The sequence below is a fragment of the Sciurus vulgaris genome (assembly GCF_902686455.1).
Source record: "Sciurus vulgaris genome assembly, chromosome: 3".
NCBI classification, from domain to species: domain Eukaryota; kingdom Metazoa; phylum Chordata; class Mammalia; order Rodentia; family Sciuridae; genus Sciurus; species Sciurus vulgaris.
Window position 1 is genome coordinate 5,155,714 of NC_136463.1, and position 15,272 is coordinate 5,170,985.

The following is a 15,272-nucleotide window of genomic DNA, read 5'->3' on the forward strand; positions in this document are numbered from 1 at the left end:
TGGTCAAATGTCACTTCAGAGTGCCCACTCCTGACCAGTCATTTAAAGTAACTCCTCTGTGTCCCCCCTCCCTTCCACATATGGCCTTGTTTCTCTGTACAGCTCTGAGCACCATCTGACCTGCACCTGTCGGCTTCCCTCCTGTGCTGGAATGGGGGCCTGAGGAGGGGCTGGTCTCCCCAGCGCCTGGCACATGAAACGCTCCATCAGCACTGGCCAGACAGCAGGCTCCTTGAGACCCAGCTCTGCTCCCCCACAGCAGAGACCAAATTCTCCTGCTTCAAGAGGAGGCATCAGGGACCACCAGTCCCGAGGCCCCACTGGGCAGCCCCCTTTCACAGAAGTAATCCATGTGCATTTTGAACTACCCAGGACCCTTCCCACATAGAAATAATGTTAGCATGCTAGTGTCTTGTCTTTCTTGTCCTTTTTCTGTTTAGAAACCTCTGACCACTGTGGCTGTCCAGAAAATGGTAGACAACAGCTAACCTGCTCTGAGGTTGTTCAGAATTCTAGAACCTGTGACAGTTGAAATCTACCACCTCCCACCTCAGCTCGCCTCCCCAGTAACAGTGTTTTTAAAATGACATCCAGGGTGCTCTTTAATGTAGGGTTAGGGGTTTGTTTCACAGCCTTGGTTTTACACTGGAACCTCTTTCTCCCAGAGCAGGCATGGTACCCTCTAGTGCTCACCTCCCAGGGTACCCGTGGTTTGGGTACCACTCTTGACCTTTTAGGGCATAAGGGGTAGTGGAGGGCAAACAGTCAACCCTTCCTGGCCCAGGGGTCTTTATGACAGCCATGGTCAGGGGCCACCACAACTACCTTGCAGTAGCTCCAGAAACATTTTATTGCCATAAGACTCACTTTCTTTGAGAATGTGTGGATCTTCTAGAATAAAATACTTTTTATCCTGTTCTTGTCTCTGCAGCTCTGGGGGTAGAATGAGGTTCTGTGTGTGTGTGTGTACATGCATGTGCAGATTTGGGGACAGAACCCAGGGCCTTATGCATGCTGTAGGTAATGCTCTGTCACCAAGCTGTATCACCCCCACCCAAGGATAACATTTTTTTTAATGGACCCTTGAGCCAGGCAGGCTACTGAGTTCAAGACCCAAGTCCACCCACAAGCTGTGTGACCTTGAACAAGTTGCTAGCTTCTGCTTTTGGTCTCCATTTACTTATCTTTAAAAGGGAATAAGTGCAATGATAGCAATAATACTTCATAGAGTTGTGTCAAGTCTGTAGACAAGATGCATAAAGTGCCTAGAAACTGTCTGGCATACAGTAAGCACCTGGTATCGTCAGGAGGCAGAGGACTGCCTGCTCCCCAGCTCTGCACAGTGGTTCCTTCCAGAATGGGGACTCGGAAAGGCCGTTGCAGAGCCGGGAAGCAGGCAGCACCCAGCAGGCACAGATGGGAAGGGGGTCAGGGGAACTGTGCAGTGCAGTGGCCCTGGGTGGGCAAACACAGGCGCAGTGGGGGAAACGTGTGCAGTGCCGGCATGGCAGTGAGGAGGGAGGCTTGCCCAGCCCTCGCAGACTCCTGTGTCTGCAGCCTGGGGTTCCCAAGGGGGAGCCTGTGGCCAGTGTGGTGGCGCTCATCCTCCTCTTCCCCATCATCCTTCCCACTACTTCCAGCGCCGTCAGGCATGGGGAACGGCAAGACCTTGTTAGGAGAGCCCCTTGAAGACAGCTCCCGGGAGGAGCCCAGCCACGCTTGACAGTCATGCAGGAGGCCTTGCTCCTTTCAAGCTCCTCCCTGGGAACATGCTCTGCCTGCCCCGCTGGTCTCTGGCCTCGCCCTGCTGCCAGCTTTCACCCACTGTTGTGTTCCTGCTTCTGCCTCGGTGCACAAACCTGTTTCCTCCGTGCCCTTGGGGACGTGGAGCTGGGCAGACTGTGATGTGGGAGCTCAAAGTGGTCCAGGCCGGGGCCTGGCTGCTTCTCCCTTTCCTGGCACCTTTCTCAGGTTGGCAGAAAGTCCCCAGGGGACATGCTCTGCAGACTGAGCTTGGCCCGGCCCTCAGGGTCCTTCCTGCCCATAAGACGCCATCCCTTTCCCTTGGATTTCCCATGCCACAGTTGCTTCTTTCTGTGACAGCTTAGACCCCAGTTGTGGCTTTTCGACACCTGAACTGTGATGTGGGTTTGAGATAGTATAGGGCAGCACAGAAAATGCCACACTCCAGAGCAGAGATTGGGGTGCACAGTGCTCTGGCACAGAACACTTCCACGTTAGGTAGAAAGGGACACTGGCATTTCAACACGCCCTCACAGCCTGGGGGTCTTAGAGCAGGGGTGAGAAGAGCCTGGCCTGTCGGGTGGTGGCTGCAGACAGGAGCCTCACCCATGACTTCTCAGCATCTGCCAGGAGGACTCCATTGAACCACTGGTCTCATCATCTGGAACAGGACCTGGGCTCCCTGTGGGAATTTCTGTACTGTGGTTGATGGCAGATTTGATGTTTCCCTTTACTTCGTTGTAAGTCACATCCTGCTAATAGAGTTTGTTTTATTTGTCATTGTCAAAATTTCAGTGACCTTGAAAAGAAAGACCTAAAAAAGTCTTCCTTTTGTAACACTGCGGCTCGGCTTTTGTGATGGTCGTCTTTCTGAGCTCCAGCAGCTGAGAGCAGAGACTGCTACCAAAGGGTGTCTAGTTAAATGGCATTTGAGGCAACAACTCTCCCAGTCCTAAGGTTAGGGGGGCTTGGAGGTGGGCAGATTCAGAGGCCCACCCATTCCTGTGAGTCAGTGAAGCATCACAGGAGTGGCCCAGGTTCAGGGGCCCAGCAAGAGGGAAAAGACAGGCTGGTCTAGTGTAGAACCCACCCCTGCCTAGGCTGCTGCGGGACCCAGCAGCTGGCAGCAGGAGGAGTGGCAGCTGTGGTCACACGGGTGGGTCAGGTGCCTGCGGGCTTGGCCGGGTCCCGCAGCCAGCCAGCCCCAGAACTCCTGAGCAGCCCACAGGGCTCTGCAGTGCCTTAGATGAGGAACAGGCTGCAGCTGGCAGGAGGGATAACCCAGATTAGAATGTGGTGCAGTGAGAGCCCAGCCTCAGGGTGACCCACCACAGCCCACATCGGGCTGGCCCCTCTCCCACTGTCCCTCTTGCACTAAGGTGAGGCTTTTTGTGGTCTGTCATTCAGCCACACCTAGAGATCAAGAATACCTCCCGGAGATCCCTCAGAAAACCTGGAATGTACTCACCATTTGACCCAGCTAGCCCACTCCTCAGCCTATACCCAAAGGACTTAAAATCAGCATACTACAGAGATGCAGCCACATCAATGTTCATAGCTGCTCAATTCACAGTAGCCAGACTGTGGAACCAACCTCGATGTCCTTCAATTGATGAATGGATAAAGAAACTGTGGTATATATATACAATGGAATATTACTCATCCATAAAGAAGAATAAAATTATGGCATTTGCAGGCAAATGGATGAAATTGGAGAATATCATGCTAAGTGAGATAAGCCAATCTCAAAAATCCAAAAGGCGAATGATCTTGCTGATAAGCAGATGATGACACATAATGGGGGGTGGGAGGGGGGCAAGAATGGAGGAAGGAGGGACTGTATAGAGGGAAAAGAGGGGGGGAGGAAAAAATAACAGAAAGAATCAAACATCATTACCCTATGTAAATGTATGAATATGCAAATGGTATGCTGTTACTCCATGTACAACAGAAACAACATGTATCCCATTTGTTTACAATAAAAATAAATTTAAAAAAAGAATACCTCCCATGACCTAGTGCCTGCGTTTGGGGGGTAACGGTGACTACACATCACTGGGAACGGCTGGGCGGAACACGTCCCTCTGTGGATCTGGGAGCTGCCTTAGCCGGGCACTTGGCTTGTGACTTAGCAGTGCAGGTGGTGCAGTTCAGAAGCTGAAAGAAAAATGCATCGTGTGGAGGCTTCCCCATCCTCCTCTCACGCCTGTGTTTTCTCTTTTACAGCTGAAGCTAGAGGATCGCTCTGTGGTGCCCCGGGACGTGGTCCGGCACATGCGCTCCACTGTGAGTCCGGTATTCTCACCCTAGCCTGGGCCTCAGGACAGACACCTCAGGGACTTGAGCTTCCCCGCCCAGGCTCTGTGCAGGAGAGCTGCCTGGCTCTGGTGGGGGCTGATTCGGATTGTCTTCTGTGGTGGCCTTACCCCGAATTCCTTCTCCCTCCCCAGGACAGTCAGTGTGGCACTGTGATAGACGTCAACATCGATTGTGCTGTCAAGCTCATTGGCACCAACTGCATCATCTATCCCGTCAACAGCAAGGACCTCCAGCACATCTGGGTGAGTGGCCTCTTCCTGACTTCCCAGCTTTGTGGTTCTCTCAGCAGTGGAACATCTGTGTTCCAGCTCGCTGACCTCTAGTCACAAAGCCCCGTGGTCCCTTGGCCACCTGGCTCCTGGCAGCCTTGTCACAGCTACCCAGACACCAGGTTGGGTGTCTCCCTGCCAGCCCCAGCACAGTTGCCACTGGCATTGTCTTTACTGGTTTTCTTTCTCCTCTAGCACTTCCTACCCAAAAAAAACAAACAGATTTCTTTTCAATATTTATTTTGTGAATGATTTGAAACTTACATAAAGGTATAAATTCCTGTGTTGCCCTCATCCAGCTTTCTCAGCTGACAGCACATCCCCCCTCCTTCCCCACACACACTCTTTCTAGTCTGTCTTCTCTGAACCATTGAGAGCAAGCTGCTACTGGCACGATGCCTGTCACCCCTGAACAATATGGTATGCTTTCCAGAAACCAGGACACTTTCCCGTGTAACCCCCACACAGCCCACATTGTCACTTTACTTCCATCTTCAGTTCCCGTTCACTGTCCCAAAAATCTTTTTTCCTTTTCTAAACCAGGAACAGCTCTTCGGTCTCTCTCTCTTCCACATCCTGGACAATGGTGCATTTAGTAGTGTGACCCTCACCCTGGGTCTGTGTGATGTCATCTCATGACTGGCCTGGTTCTGGCATGCTCAGTAAGACTGCCACTACCAACCTTTGGTTTCTGTGTCCAGCCACTACCACTGGGGAAGGTCACTGTGTTCCCTGGTCATGGTGGTGGTTACAGGTTCTCTCCACCATAAAGTCATCATTTGCCCCTTTTTAAGTGGTGATATTTTGTGGGGAAATATTCCAAGATTATGTCAGTACCTGGTACTTACTAAACTCCAATCCACCATCCTTAGCCTGAGTAACAGCTCCCACTAAGCCAGCCACCACTCCAGTGGTCACTAAGTGATGATTAGGAAGCCATCAGTCTCATACCAGCTGACATTCTGTTTGGAAGTGCTTCACATACTGCCCCATTTATTTATTTATCATCTTTTTTGTTTGTTTGTTTTAGCAGTGCTGGGAATTGAACCCAGGGCCTGGTACATGCTAAGCAAATGCTTTCCCTCTAAATTTCATCCCCAGACCTATTTATTCATTATTTATATCAGTGTGGACTCTGTTTTATTCAGCTGATTGTAATCCATTACTACCTTTTCTTGTTTTGTTGCCTAATTGTCCCGGATTTTGCTAATGGAAGCTACTTCAGGCTGACTTGGGGTCCTTTCGTGGAGGGCAGGACTGGGGCTTGAACTCAGGGTTGCCTTTTCACTGAGCTGCACCCTCAGCCCTTTTTATTTTATTTTGATACAGGGTCTCACTAAGTTAGGCAGTCTGCCCTTGAACTTGTGATTCTTCTGCCTCAGCCTCCCTAGTAGCTGAGATTTTAGGCACATGCCACTACTCCCAGTTTTTTTTGTATTCTTTTTCCATATCCTTTTTTTTTTTTTTTTTTTTTCTTAAAGTTCTTTCTTATTTTCTGCCACAGCAAGATGTTCCTAGCTCATTTATATATTTTTTTCTCCCTGCTCCCTGCAGCCAGCCAGGAAACCAGGAATCAACCATTTCTCCCCAAGAAGCCTGGTTCCTTTCAGAGGAGAATGGCATTTTAAAAACTAGGATCTGGGCCTGGGGGTGTGGCTCAGTGGTAGAGCGCTCGCCTAGCACGTGTGAGGCACTGGGTTTGATCCTCAGTACCACATAAAAATAAATAAATAAATAAATAAATAAAAGGCATAGTGTCCATGTACAACTAAAAAACTAAAAAAAAAAAAGGATCTGAGGTGCTGAGGTGTAGCTCAGGGGTTGAGCATTTGGCTGGCATACATAAGGCCCTGGATTGGATACCCAGGAATCAAACAACAAAAAATACCCAAGAAGCTAATGTTGGATGCACGGTGTGCTGATTGCCACAGACCCCCTTAGGAGAGTACTGTGAAATACACGTGTGTGACATGCCCATGAGGTACACACACACCTCAGTGTGTCAGCACCTGCTCTGCCTCTGCTTGGAAATGCGTGCGTTCATCTTGACACCTCCATTTCAATTGATCACCTCCTTTTTTGCCTTCTCCCCTCTGTGTTGGTGAGCACCTCCTTCAGCTGTGAGAAATAGGGTTTTTGATATCCTGAATGTACTGACCTATTTACTAAGCCCTTTGCTTACGTGTCCACTCAGCCAACCTCCCAGCTCTGTGGTGGTCTCCTGCCTGCTAAGACTCTCCCAATTCCCACACCACCGCCACTGCCTCGCTGAGAAGAGGGTTGGGGTGCAGCTTGAAACTCTTGGGGGATGGCCTGCTGATGGCACTTGTTTCATCCAGTAGCCGACTGGTCCAAACAATAAGCTGTCCAGAGCCCTTCCCCCCACCGTCTCAGTGGGGCACAGAGGAACTTGTGCCCTGGCCATCAGCAGTGTCTGCTGTCTCACTGCCCCTGTGCCCTTGGTCTGCAGCCCTTCATGTATGGGGACTACATCGCCTATGACTGCTGGCTGGGGAAGGTCTATGACTTGAAGAATCAGATCATTCTGAAGCTATCCAACGGTGCCAGGTAGGTATCTCCCACCAAGGAACCACCAGCTTGGGAGGAGCACCCTGCTGGAAGGAGCGCAGGAGGGTGTTTTCTCCTAGGTTGGACCTAGGGCAGTGGCAGATGTTGGAGGTATCCAGGCCTGAGCCCCATGCTGTCCTCTACATTTCTTGTGACCTAATTCTGCTCAGTTGCTGGTATATCTTGGTTTGGTGAAACACCTTCCTTTAGGATGTCTGCCAGGAACCAGTTTGTTTTTTTTTTTAAACTAAACCAGTTTAGTTTTTTGTTTGTTTGTTTGTTTGGGTGCTGGGGATCGAACCCAGGGCCTTGTGTTTGCAAGGCAAGCACTCTACCGACTGAGCTATCTCCCCAGCCCCTAGGACCAGGCTTTAGACACGTTAATGGCAGTGCACACTCAGGTGGGGCTTCTCAGAGGTTGAGCTGTTGTGGGAAGACAAATGGTACCATGCCAGGCGTGTGGATATCTTGGCACCTCTGTACTACCACTGATCAGTGCTCAGTTGCTGTGTTCCTGGAGGAGACCAAGCGTCTGTCCACTGTTTCAGGTGCTCCATGAACACAGAAGATGGCGCCAAGCTGTATGACGTCTGCCCGCACGTTAGCGACTCGGTAGGTGTGCTGTGCAGAGCAACTTCGCTTCCTCCTTGGCCGTCCGGCCCTAGAAGGGAGGGCTACTGGAGAAAGAGCTGGAGCTGGCCCAGACTAGAAGGGGCAGTGTGCACCAGTGCATCTGGAAGTTTGGGCATAGGCAGAAAGTATCAGAACTTCTCTTCGCATCCATGTTCACTTTTTATCTCACCCTTTTAAAGTCTGTGTTAGGCTATAGGAAGACTTAGTCCACTAAGACCTATTAGCACAGCAGTATATGGATATGGTTTACACGGGGTGGGAGTTGCTCATTTAAACAAGGCTGGGGACCCCCACTCTCTAGGGCTTTCATTTGGAAATGTGGCCCCTACCCAGCACATCAGCACTGCCCAAGAGCCTGTAAGGAACATAGAGTAGTCTGCAGCAGCACTCTAGCAAGATCCTTGGTGATTTGTTTGCACCCAGGGCTGGTGAAGTGCTGCTCCTGAGCTGCAGGACTTGTAGGGAGTGTGAAAACCTGTGTAGGTGCAGGCTTCTGCTAGTGAAGTCTGACGGGGGCAGGTACAGGGAGCACTGTCCCCAAGGAGGCCCCACTCACAAGGACTTTCCTCTGGCCCTAAATCCTGCAGGGTCTCTTCTTTGATGATTCCTATGGCTTCTACCCGGGCCAGGTGCTCATCGGCCCTGCCAAGATCTTCTCCAGTGTCCAGTGGCTGTCAGGGGTCAAGCCTGTGCTCAGCACCAAGAGCAAGTTCCGAGTGGTGGTGGAGGAGGTAGGGAGTGGGGTCAGGGCAGGGAGTCTCCCTCTGCGCCCTGGAGCTGAGCTGCTGCCCACTTCTTGCTTGCTGCTTAGCACCAGACTCTGTTGATCCAAAAGGGCTGTGAGGATAAAGGGAACCCAGGGTCTGTTCAGGAAGTGGCCAGCATGCAGAAGTCCCTCCACTTCCCCTACACAGGCTGAGGGAGGGTAGCCTCTGACCAGCATGGGGTGCTGTGGTGTGTCCACATTAGTGTCTTCCTCCTCAGGAGGTCCCGGGGACCCTGGGCAGCTGGGTAAGGAAAGCATCATTAGACCCTGCCCTGACTGTGGCCCTGTGTACCTCTGTCCCCAGGTGCAGGTTGTGGAGCTGAAAGTTACTTGGATTACCAAGAGCTTCTGCCCAGGAGGCACGGACAGCGTCAGCCCCCCACCCTCTGTCATCACTCAGGAAAACCTAGGCAGGTGAGTGCACCCCCACCACCAGCAACCCCAGGGGCACACCCTGGGCAAGCCTCTGGGCCCCAGCCACAGATGCATGGGAGGGCCAAAATACCCCTGATCTCTCAGATGTCCAGCCCAGCCCCTGCTTTCCTGTCCCCAGGGTGAAGCGTCTCGGATGCTTTGACCATGCTCAGCGGCAGCTTGGGGAGCGCTGTCTGTATGTCTTCCCAGCCAAGGTAGAGCCGGCCAAGATTGCCTGGGAATGTCCAGAAAAAAACTGCGCCCAGGGGGAGGGCTCTATGGCCAAGAAGGTATGTCCTTGGACTGGGGTTGGTGGGCATTTGAGGAACTGGCCTTGAGCCAATTCCACGGCCAGGAAGGATGGTCTGTGCTTAGGCCTTGGGGGGAAGCCCTCAGGACCGTCGAGGGCCACTTAGGTGTGTATAGCTGTCATCCCTCAAACAGCCTGAGGCCAGGCTGGCCCAGGCATCCCACAAGCCCGGGGCAGGGCCCAGCACCTGCTGCTCTCCACAGTACCGCTCCCCCCTGCTCTGCCCTTGCAGGTGAAGCGCCTGTTGAAGAAGCAGGTTGTGAGGATCATGTCGTGCTCCCCGGACACCCAGTGTTCCAGGGACCATTCCATGGAGGACCCAGACAAGAAAGGGGATGCCAAAACCAAGAGCGAAACTGGGTCTGCTAGCCCCGAGGAGCCACCTGACGGGTCTTCCAGCCCCGTCGAGATGCAGGACGAGGGCTCAGAGGAGCCCCACGAGACAGGCGAGGCTCTGCCGCCCTTCCTGCTGAAGGAGGGTGGAGACAACGGGCTGCACTCGGCAGAGCAGGATGCAGATGACGAGGCTGCTGATGACACGGACGACACCAGCTCAGTGACCTCCTCTGCCAGCTCCACCACTTCCTCCCAGAGCGGCAGCGGCACAGGTCGCAAAAAGAGCATCCCCTTGTCCATCAAGAATCTGAAGCGAAAACATAAGAGAAAGAAGAATAAAATAACTCGTGACTTCAAGCCAGGGGACAGGTAAATGCAGAGCGTGCTCGCCCCAGCCCCCAGCCCCAGCTCCCAGCATCCAGCCCGAGACCTCACAGCGAGCCCCAGGGCCTCGGCCCGTGCGTGTACGGGAGCACACAGGGTCTGTGAGCCTCCTGACAGCTCATGGTGTCCCCCAAGATGACACGCCGTGCTCGGTGCGGTTCCTGGTGGACCAGAGAAGTCTGGGATTGGTCTGGAGGTGGAATGGTGTCCGTGGCCCCAAACCTGGTCTTCTGGGACCACAGCATTGGGGTGTGGGTGGGTGCCTGTGTAGACCAGGCACTCTCACCTGCCCACCTGGGATTCAGACCTTAGAACTCCAAGCCCCATGGGCAGAGAAGGGGCCAAAAGATTCCCTGCCCTTCCCCAGAGGAGCTTTTTTTGTGGTCCGGCTCATTTTCCTGCACCTGGCAGGGTGGCAGTGGAGGTGGTGACCACGATGACCTCTGCTGACGTGATGTGGCAGGATGGCTCCGTGGAGCGCAACATCCGCTCCAACGACCTCTTCCCAGTGCACCACCTAGACAACAACGAGTTCTGCCCCGGAGACTTCGTGGTGGACAAGCGAGGTAGTGCCAGCTGTGGGGGCAGCCAGCAGGCAGCTGCACACAGGGCCTCTGGGGGTGCTAGGAAGAGTGGGCATGGGGACCTCGGGGCCCTTGCTAAGCTGAGGTCAGAGCAGAGGCTGCACTTTGAGGGCGGAGGAGGTCTGGTTTTAGATACAGTGGCAAACGGCCCCAAGGATCCCTAGCTGGTTATGTCCCCCCTGGTTCCCTAGTCCAGAGCTGCCCAGACCCTGCTGTCTATGGCGTGGTGCAGTCTGGAGACCACATTGGCCGCACCTGTATGGTGAAGTGGTTCAAGCTGCGACCGAGTGGGGATGATGTGGAGGTGAGTGTGTGTGTGTACAACCCCTGCTGCTTCCTTCAGCTGGGCTCTGGGGTTGGCGGAGGGCCCCTGACTCACCACAGCCGGTCCTATGCCCCAGCTCATTGGAGAAGAGGAAGACGTGAGTGTTTACGACATTGCTGATCATCCTGACTTTCGGTTCCGCACAACTGACATCGTCATCCGCATTGGCAACACCGAGGATGGGGCTCCCCACACAGAGGATGAGGTACATGCCCAGGTTCAAGTTTTGAACTACTGCTTCCTGCCTGTATGCGGCTGCAGTCCCTGATGGTGCCACAAGATGGCTCCTGGAGACGTGACCTGAAAGTCTGCTGGGCTCAGGGTCCTGGGCAGGCAGACCTGCTGCTCAGCCCTGACACTCAGGACTCAGGCTTCCTGAGGCCTGTGTCGTGAACTCTGGGAGTACGGAGCCAAGTATCTCAGAGCACAGGCGAGGCTTGGTAGGTGGAGCATGGGCTGGACTTAGAAGAAATCACAGGAACGTGGGATGGGGTTAGGGCAGGTTCCAGGCAGAACAGTAGGGGCAAAAGTCTGGAGGCAGGGAAACCTATACCGAGAAGGGAGAGGAGCCCGGAGAGGCCAGCATGCTGCCATCTGGGAAGGCAGCAGTGGGGGCTTATAAGAGCCATATTAAGTGCTCCCTGCCAGGCGAAGGAGTGGCCCCAGTGGATGTGTTTGGAGCGAGAGCTCCCACACCTGAGCTTCCCCCGCAGGTGCCTGTGTCCTTGGTCCTCTCCCCCTCATCCCTTCCACTGCCAGAGCTCCTTCAGAATGTTCTGACCCTTGCCTCTCCCAAAGGGCTGCCTCTAACTCTGGCCCTTTTGCCCAGCAGCCATCAGTGGGCCAGGTGGCCCGTGTGGACGTCAGCAGCAAGGTGGAGGTGGTGTGGGCTGACAACTCTAAGACCATCATCCTGCCCCAGGTGAGTCTGGCAAGACGGAACCTCTGAGCTCACGACTGCGGCCACCCAGGCTGGGCACTCCAGCCCATCTGTTGTCCTGAGAGCCTGAGATGGCTCCCCAGTGCTTCCCCATCGAGCCCAGGCGAGGGGCGGAGGCCCTCCAGACCACCCAGTGCCTGTGGGTGTTCACAGACCTCCAGGACTTAGCTGGATTCTCCCTGTGCTGAGAAAGCTCACATTACTCCTCAGAAGAAATACGACTTTCCTACAGTGCTTCAGGACACCCAACAGATAAGGAAGGGAAGGGAGAGGCTGGCCTCGTTCCAGCCCTGCTGCTGGGGCTGAGCGCCAGGGGTGACCTGGCACCCTGCACAGCCCAGCTCCCCTCCCCTGCTGCCCTTCATCTTGGCGACCTTTCCTGGAAGGGAGCGGGCCAGCTCACCCTCCCCTCGTGTCACACCTCCCAGCCCAGGGAGCAACCCTGCAAAGGCCACCCTGCCCTCTTGCAGCTGGCCTGAGTCTTTGGGACTCAGGTGGGACTGGGTTTGCTCAGCTTACCTCTGGGCCCCTCAGCCACGCAAAGATGCTAATAACCATGAGCACAGAGCGGGAGAGGAGGTTGGTGTGGGTTGGTATGGGCTGTCAGCAGGGCTTGGGGTCCCTACTGAGGGGGAGGGTGGGACAGGCAAAGGCCCCTCCCAGAGACCTGGGGACAGAGAGGCTCCAGATGCAAAGTGAAGAGCAGAAAAAGGGGGAGAGTGGAGTGGAGTCCCCACGGTCTCCTGGAGGCCCATCCGTAGTGAGGACGGGGACCCCAGAGCTCCTCCCTAGTATATCTGAATCACCGTTGCGCTTCCCTCCGCCCCAGCACTTGTACAACATCGAGTCTGAGATCGAGGAGTCAGACTACGATTCCGTAGAAGGCAGCACCAGTGGAGCGTCCTCAGACGAGTGGGAGGACGACAGTGACAGCTGGGAGACGGACAATGGACTGGTGGAGGATGAGCATCCCAAGATAGAGGAGCCCCCCATCCCACCCGCAGAGCAGCCTGTGGCTCCTGAGGAGGACAAGGGGGTGGTGATCAGCGAAGAGGCGGCCACAGCTGCCATCCAGGGTGCCGTGGCCATGGCCGCCCCCATGGCAGGGCTGATGGAGAAGGCTGGCAAGGACGGACCCCCTAAGAGCTTCCGGGAGCTAAAGGAGGCCATCAAGATCCTGGAGAGCCTCAAGAACATGACCGTGGAGCAGCTGCTGACAGGCTCCCCTACCTCCCCCACTGTGGAGCCTGAGAAGCCAACCCGGGAGAAGAAGTTTCTGGATGATATCAAGAAGCTGCAGGAGAACCTTAAGAAGACCCTGGACAACGTGGCCATCGCAGAGGAGGAGAAGATGGAGGCCGTACCTGACACAGAGCGCAAGGAGGACAAGCCTGAGGGGCAGTCACCAGTGAAGGCTGAGTGGCCCAGCGAGACCCCGGTGCTCTGCCAGCAGTGTGGTGGCAAGCCCGGCGTCACCTTCACCAGCGCCAAGGGCGAGGTCTTCTCAGTGCTGGAGTTTGCACCCTGTGAGTCAGCCCTCTCCCGGCCTTCGCCTTCCTACGCAGGACTCCCGTTTGTGTTAAAACATCTGAGGCCAGGTGGTTTGTCCCCTCCCAGCCCCCACTCATGCCTTAGGGGACAGCCATTCCTAGTGGTCACACTCCTGATGCCAGGAGCGGGTAGAGGCACTTGGGCCAACTCACCTGTCTACAGGCACGCCAGGCAGCTCTCCCTGCAGGCCACACCTCCCGTGGCAGCAGCCAGGTGGCAGCTGGAGCTGCCAGGCCTGCCCTCAGGGACTGACTGTTCTCTTTCCCCTACAGCGAATCACTCTTTTAAGAAAATCGAGTTCCAGCCCCCAGAAGCCAAGAAGTTTTTCAGCACAGTACGGAAGGAAATGGCACTGCTGGCTACCTCACTGCCCGATGGCATCATGGTCAAGACTTTTGAGGACAGAATGGCAAGTGGGCTCATGTGGGCTTGGCATGGGGGCCGTGGAGGCACAGTGCCCAGCCTTGGGTGCCTGTACCTCAAGGGCTGACTGGCACCTGAGTGACCACCTACCTGCCTTCTTTGACAGCTCAGTCAGACAAGGGCTGACAGTCATCAGCCACACGGTCTAGACCAGGTGGTTCTTTCTTTCCTCCCTTCTTTAAAGAATTAGCTTGAGATTATGCAATTACCTGAGTCTCCTCCTCTTTCTAAAGACTCAGCACATTACAGAGAAAGCTGACATGGCCGTGGGCCAGCCCTCACCCCCTTTCCCCAGATCCTGGGCCTTCTCTCACTCCCGGAGGTTGAGCTTCGGTGCGTCGCCCACACAGCCTCTGAGCAGTCTGCATTCTCGCGCTTTGCCGCCATGCATGGTGTTTCTACGACTTATATTCACAAAGAGCAATGCATCCTACAAGTCCCGTGTAACTTGCTCTCTCCACTCAGCACAGTGGTTCTTGGGATCTACCCTTGTGGTTCATTTGACCCTGTGTGTCCCTCTGTTTTGCGTGTTCCATGCCCTGCCCCTGCCCTGCTCCTGGGCGGGCCTAGCATTTGAGTACTGTTGATGGGAGGCATCTTGCGGACTGGGCAGGCGCCTTCTCTCTGCCAGCTCCCCTCCTCAGCAGACCTTTTCTGGGCCTGCAGTGTGAGGCAAGCACTGTGCTAGATGCTGACTATTGAGTCTGAGGCCCTAGCTTGGGTTGAGCCCTGTCCTGGACCACAAGGGCCAAAGAAAAAGAAACAGGGACCTGAGAGTTAGGAGGAAGAGCCTGCTCAGACAGGCCCAGGCTGGCCGGCAACAACAGCAGGGCTCGGTGCCTCTTGAGATTTTAATAACACTTTGTTGCTCTTGTGTTTAGGTAAAATTCATTTAGAAAACTCCAGTCTGTCTCAGCTCCACTAAGGGAAGAAGGGAGCACTAGTTGGTGGTGTTTTTTCCAAATCTCAGAAGCTGGTAGGGTGCCTGAGAGGACCCTGTCACTCCAGCTAGGACTTGACCCTCTCTGTCCTTCCTCACTCACCCACAGCGTGGCCTGGGCAGTTGATGCACACACACCCCACACACCCCTACCCCTCAGGACTTGGCAGCGGGCTTCTCTGTGGTCTCCAGTTCTTAGGTTCCATCCTCCTGGGAATGAGACCCGCACCCCCAAAGCAAGTGCTGAGGTGCTTGTGCGCAGCGCCTCTGGGCAAGTGTCAGCAGAGCCAGACTGCTGCTCCTCCTGGATCTGCACCGTTCCCTGGAGGCGTGAAGCCAGAGCCCCTGTGCCAACCTTGGCCCTCCCTCCCTCCTAGGACCTCTTCTCAGCCCTGATCAAGGGCCCCACTCGAACCCCCTATGAGGATGGCCTCTACCTGTTTGACATTCAGCTCCCCAACATCTACCCGGCCGTGCCCCCCCACTTTTGCTACCTCTCCCAGTGCAGTGGCCGCCTGAACCCCAACCTGTATGACAATGGGAAGGTGTGTGTCAGCCTCCTGGGCACCTGGATTGGAAAGGTGAGTACCGTGCCAGCATCCCCGTGAAAATGCGGGGGAATGGGCGCAGGTGTCTGAGGTAGACTCAATGGTGCTGTGTGTGTTTCAGGGCACCGAGAGGTGGACGAGCAAATCCAGTCTTCTCCAGGTGCTCATCTCCATTCAAGGTGCGGTTGGGCTGTGCAGTGGACAGGGACTGGTGGAAGG

The 15,272-nt window shown here is 54.7% G+C and overlaps 1 protein-coding gene across 3 annotated transcripts in view; it reads left to right on the top strand.

Moving 5' to 3' along the window:
* Positions 1-15,272, top strand: part of UBE2O (ubiquitin conjugating enzyme E2 O) — a 61,668-nt gene that overhangs the window by 44,244 nt on the left and 2,152 nt on the right. The window contains exons 2-17 of one of the 3 annotated variants that reach the window (XM_079134679.1): positions 3,970-4,029; positions 4,194-4,304; positions 6,802-6,899; positions 7,448-7,511; positions 8,120-8,263; positions 8,603-8,712; positions 8,852-9,002; positions 9,255-9,727; positions 10,154-10,308; positions 10,518-10,630; positions 10,728-10,856; positions 11,484-11,573; positions 12,421-13,117; positions 13,415-13,551; positions 14,883-15,086; positions 15,175-15,232. In XM_079134679.1, coding sequence (XP_078990805.1) covers positions 3,970-4,029; positions 4,194-4,304; positions 6,802-6,899; positions 7,448-7,511; positions 8,120-8,263; positions 8,603-8,712; positions 8,852-9,002; positions 9,255-9,727; positions 10,154-10,308; positions 10,518-10,630; positions 10,728-10,856; positions 11,484-11,573; positions 12,421-13,117; positions 13,415-13,551; positions 14,883-15,086; positions 15,175-15,232 — 2,794 coding nt within the window. The remainder of the gene's footprint in view (positions 1-3,969; positions 4,030-4,193; positions 4,305-6,801; positions 6,900-7,447; positions 7,512-8,119; positions 8,264-8,602; positions 8,713-8,851; positions 9,003-9,254; positions 9,728-10,153; positions 10,309-10,517; positions 10,631-10,727; positions 10,857-11,483; positions 11,574-12,420; positions 13,118-13,414; positions 13,552-14,882; positions 15,087-15,174; positions 15,233-15,272) is intronic. The other 2 variants (XM_079134681.1, XM_079134680.1) reach the window with 2 other exon arrangements.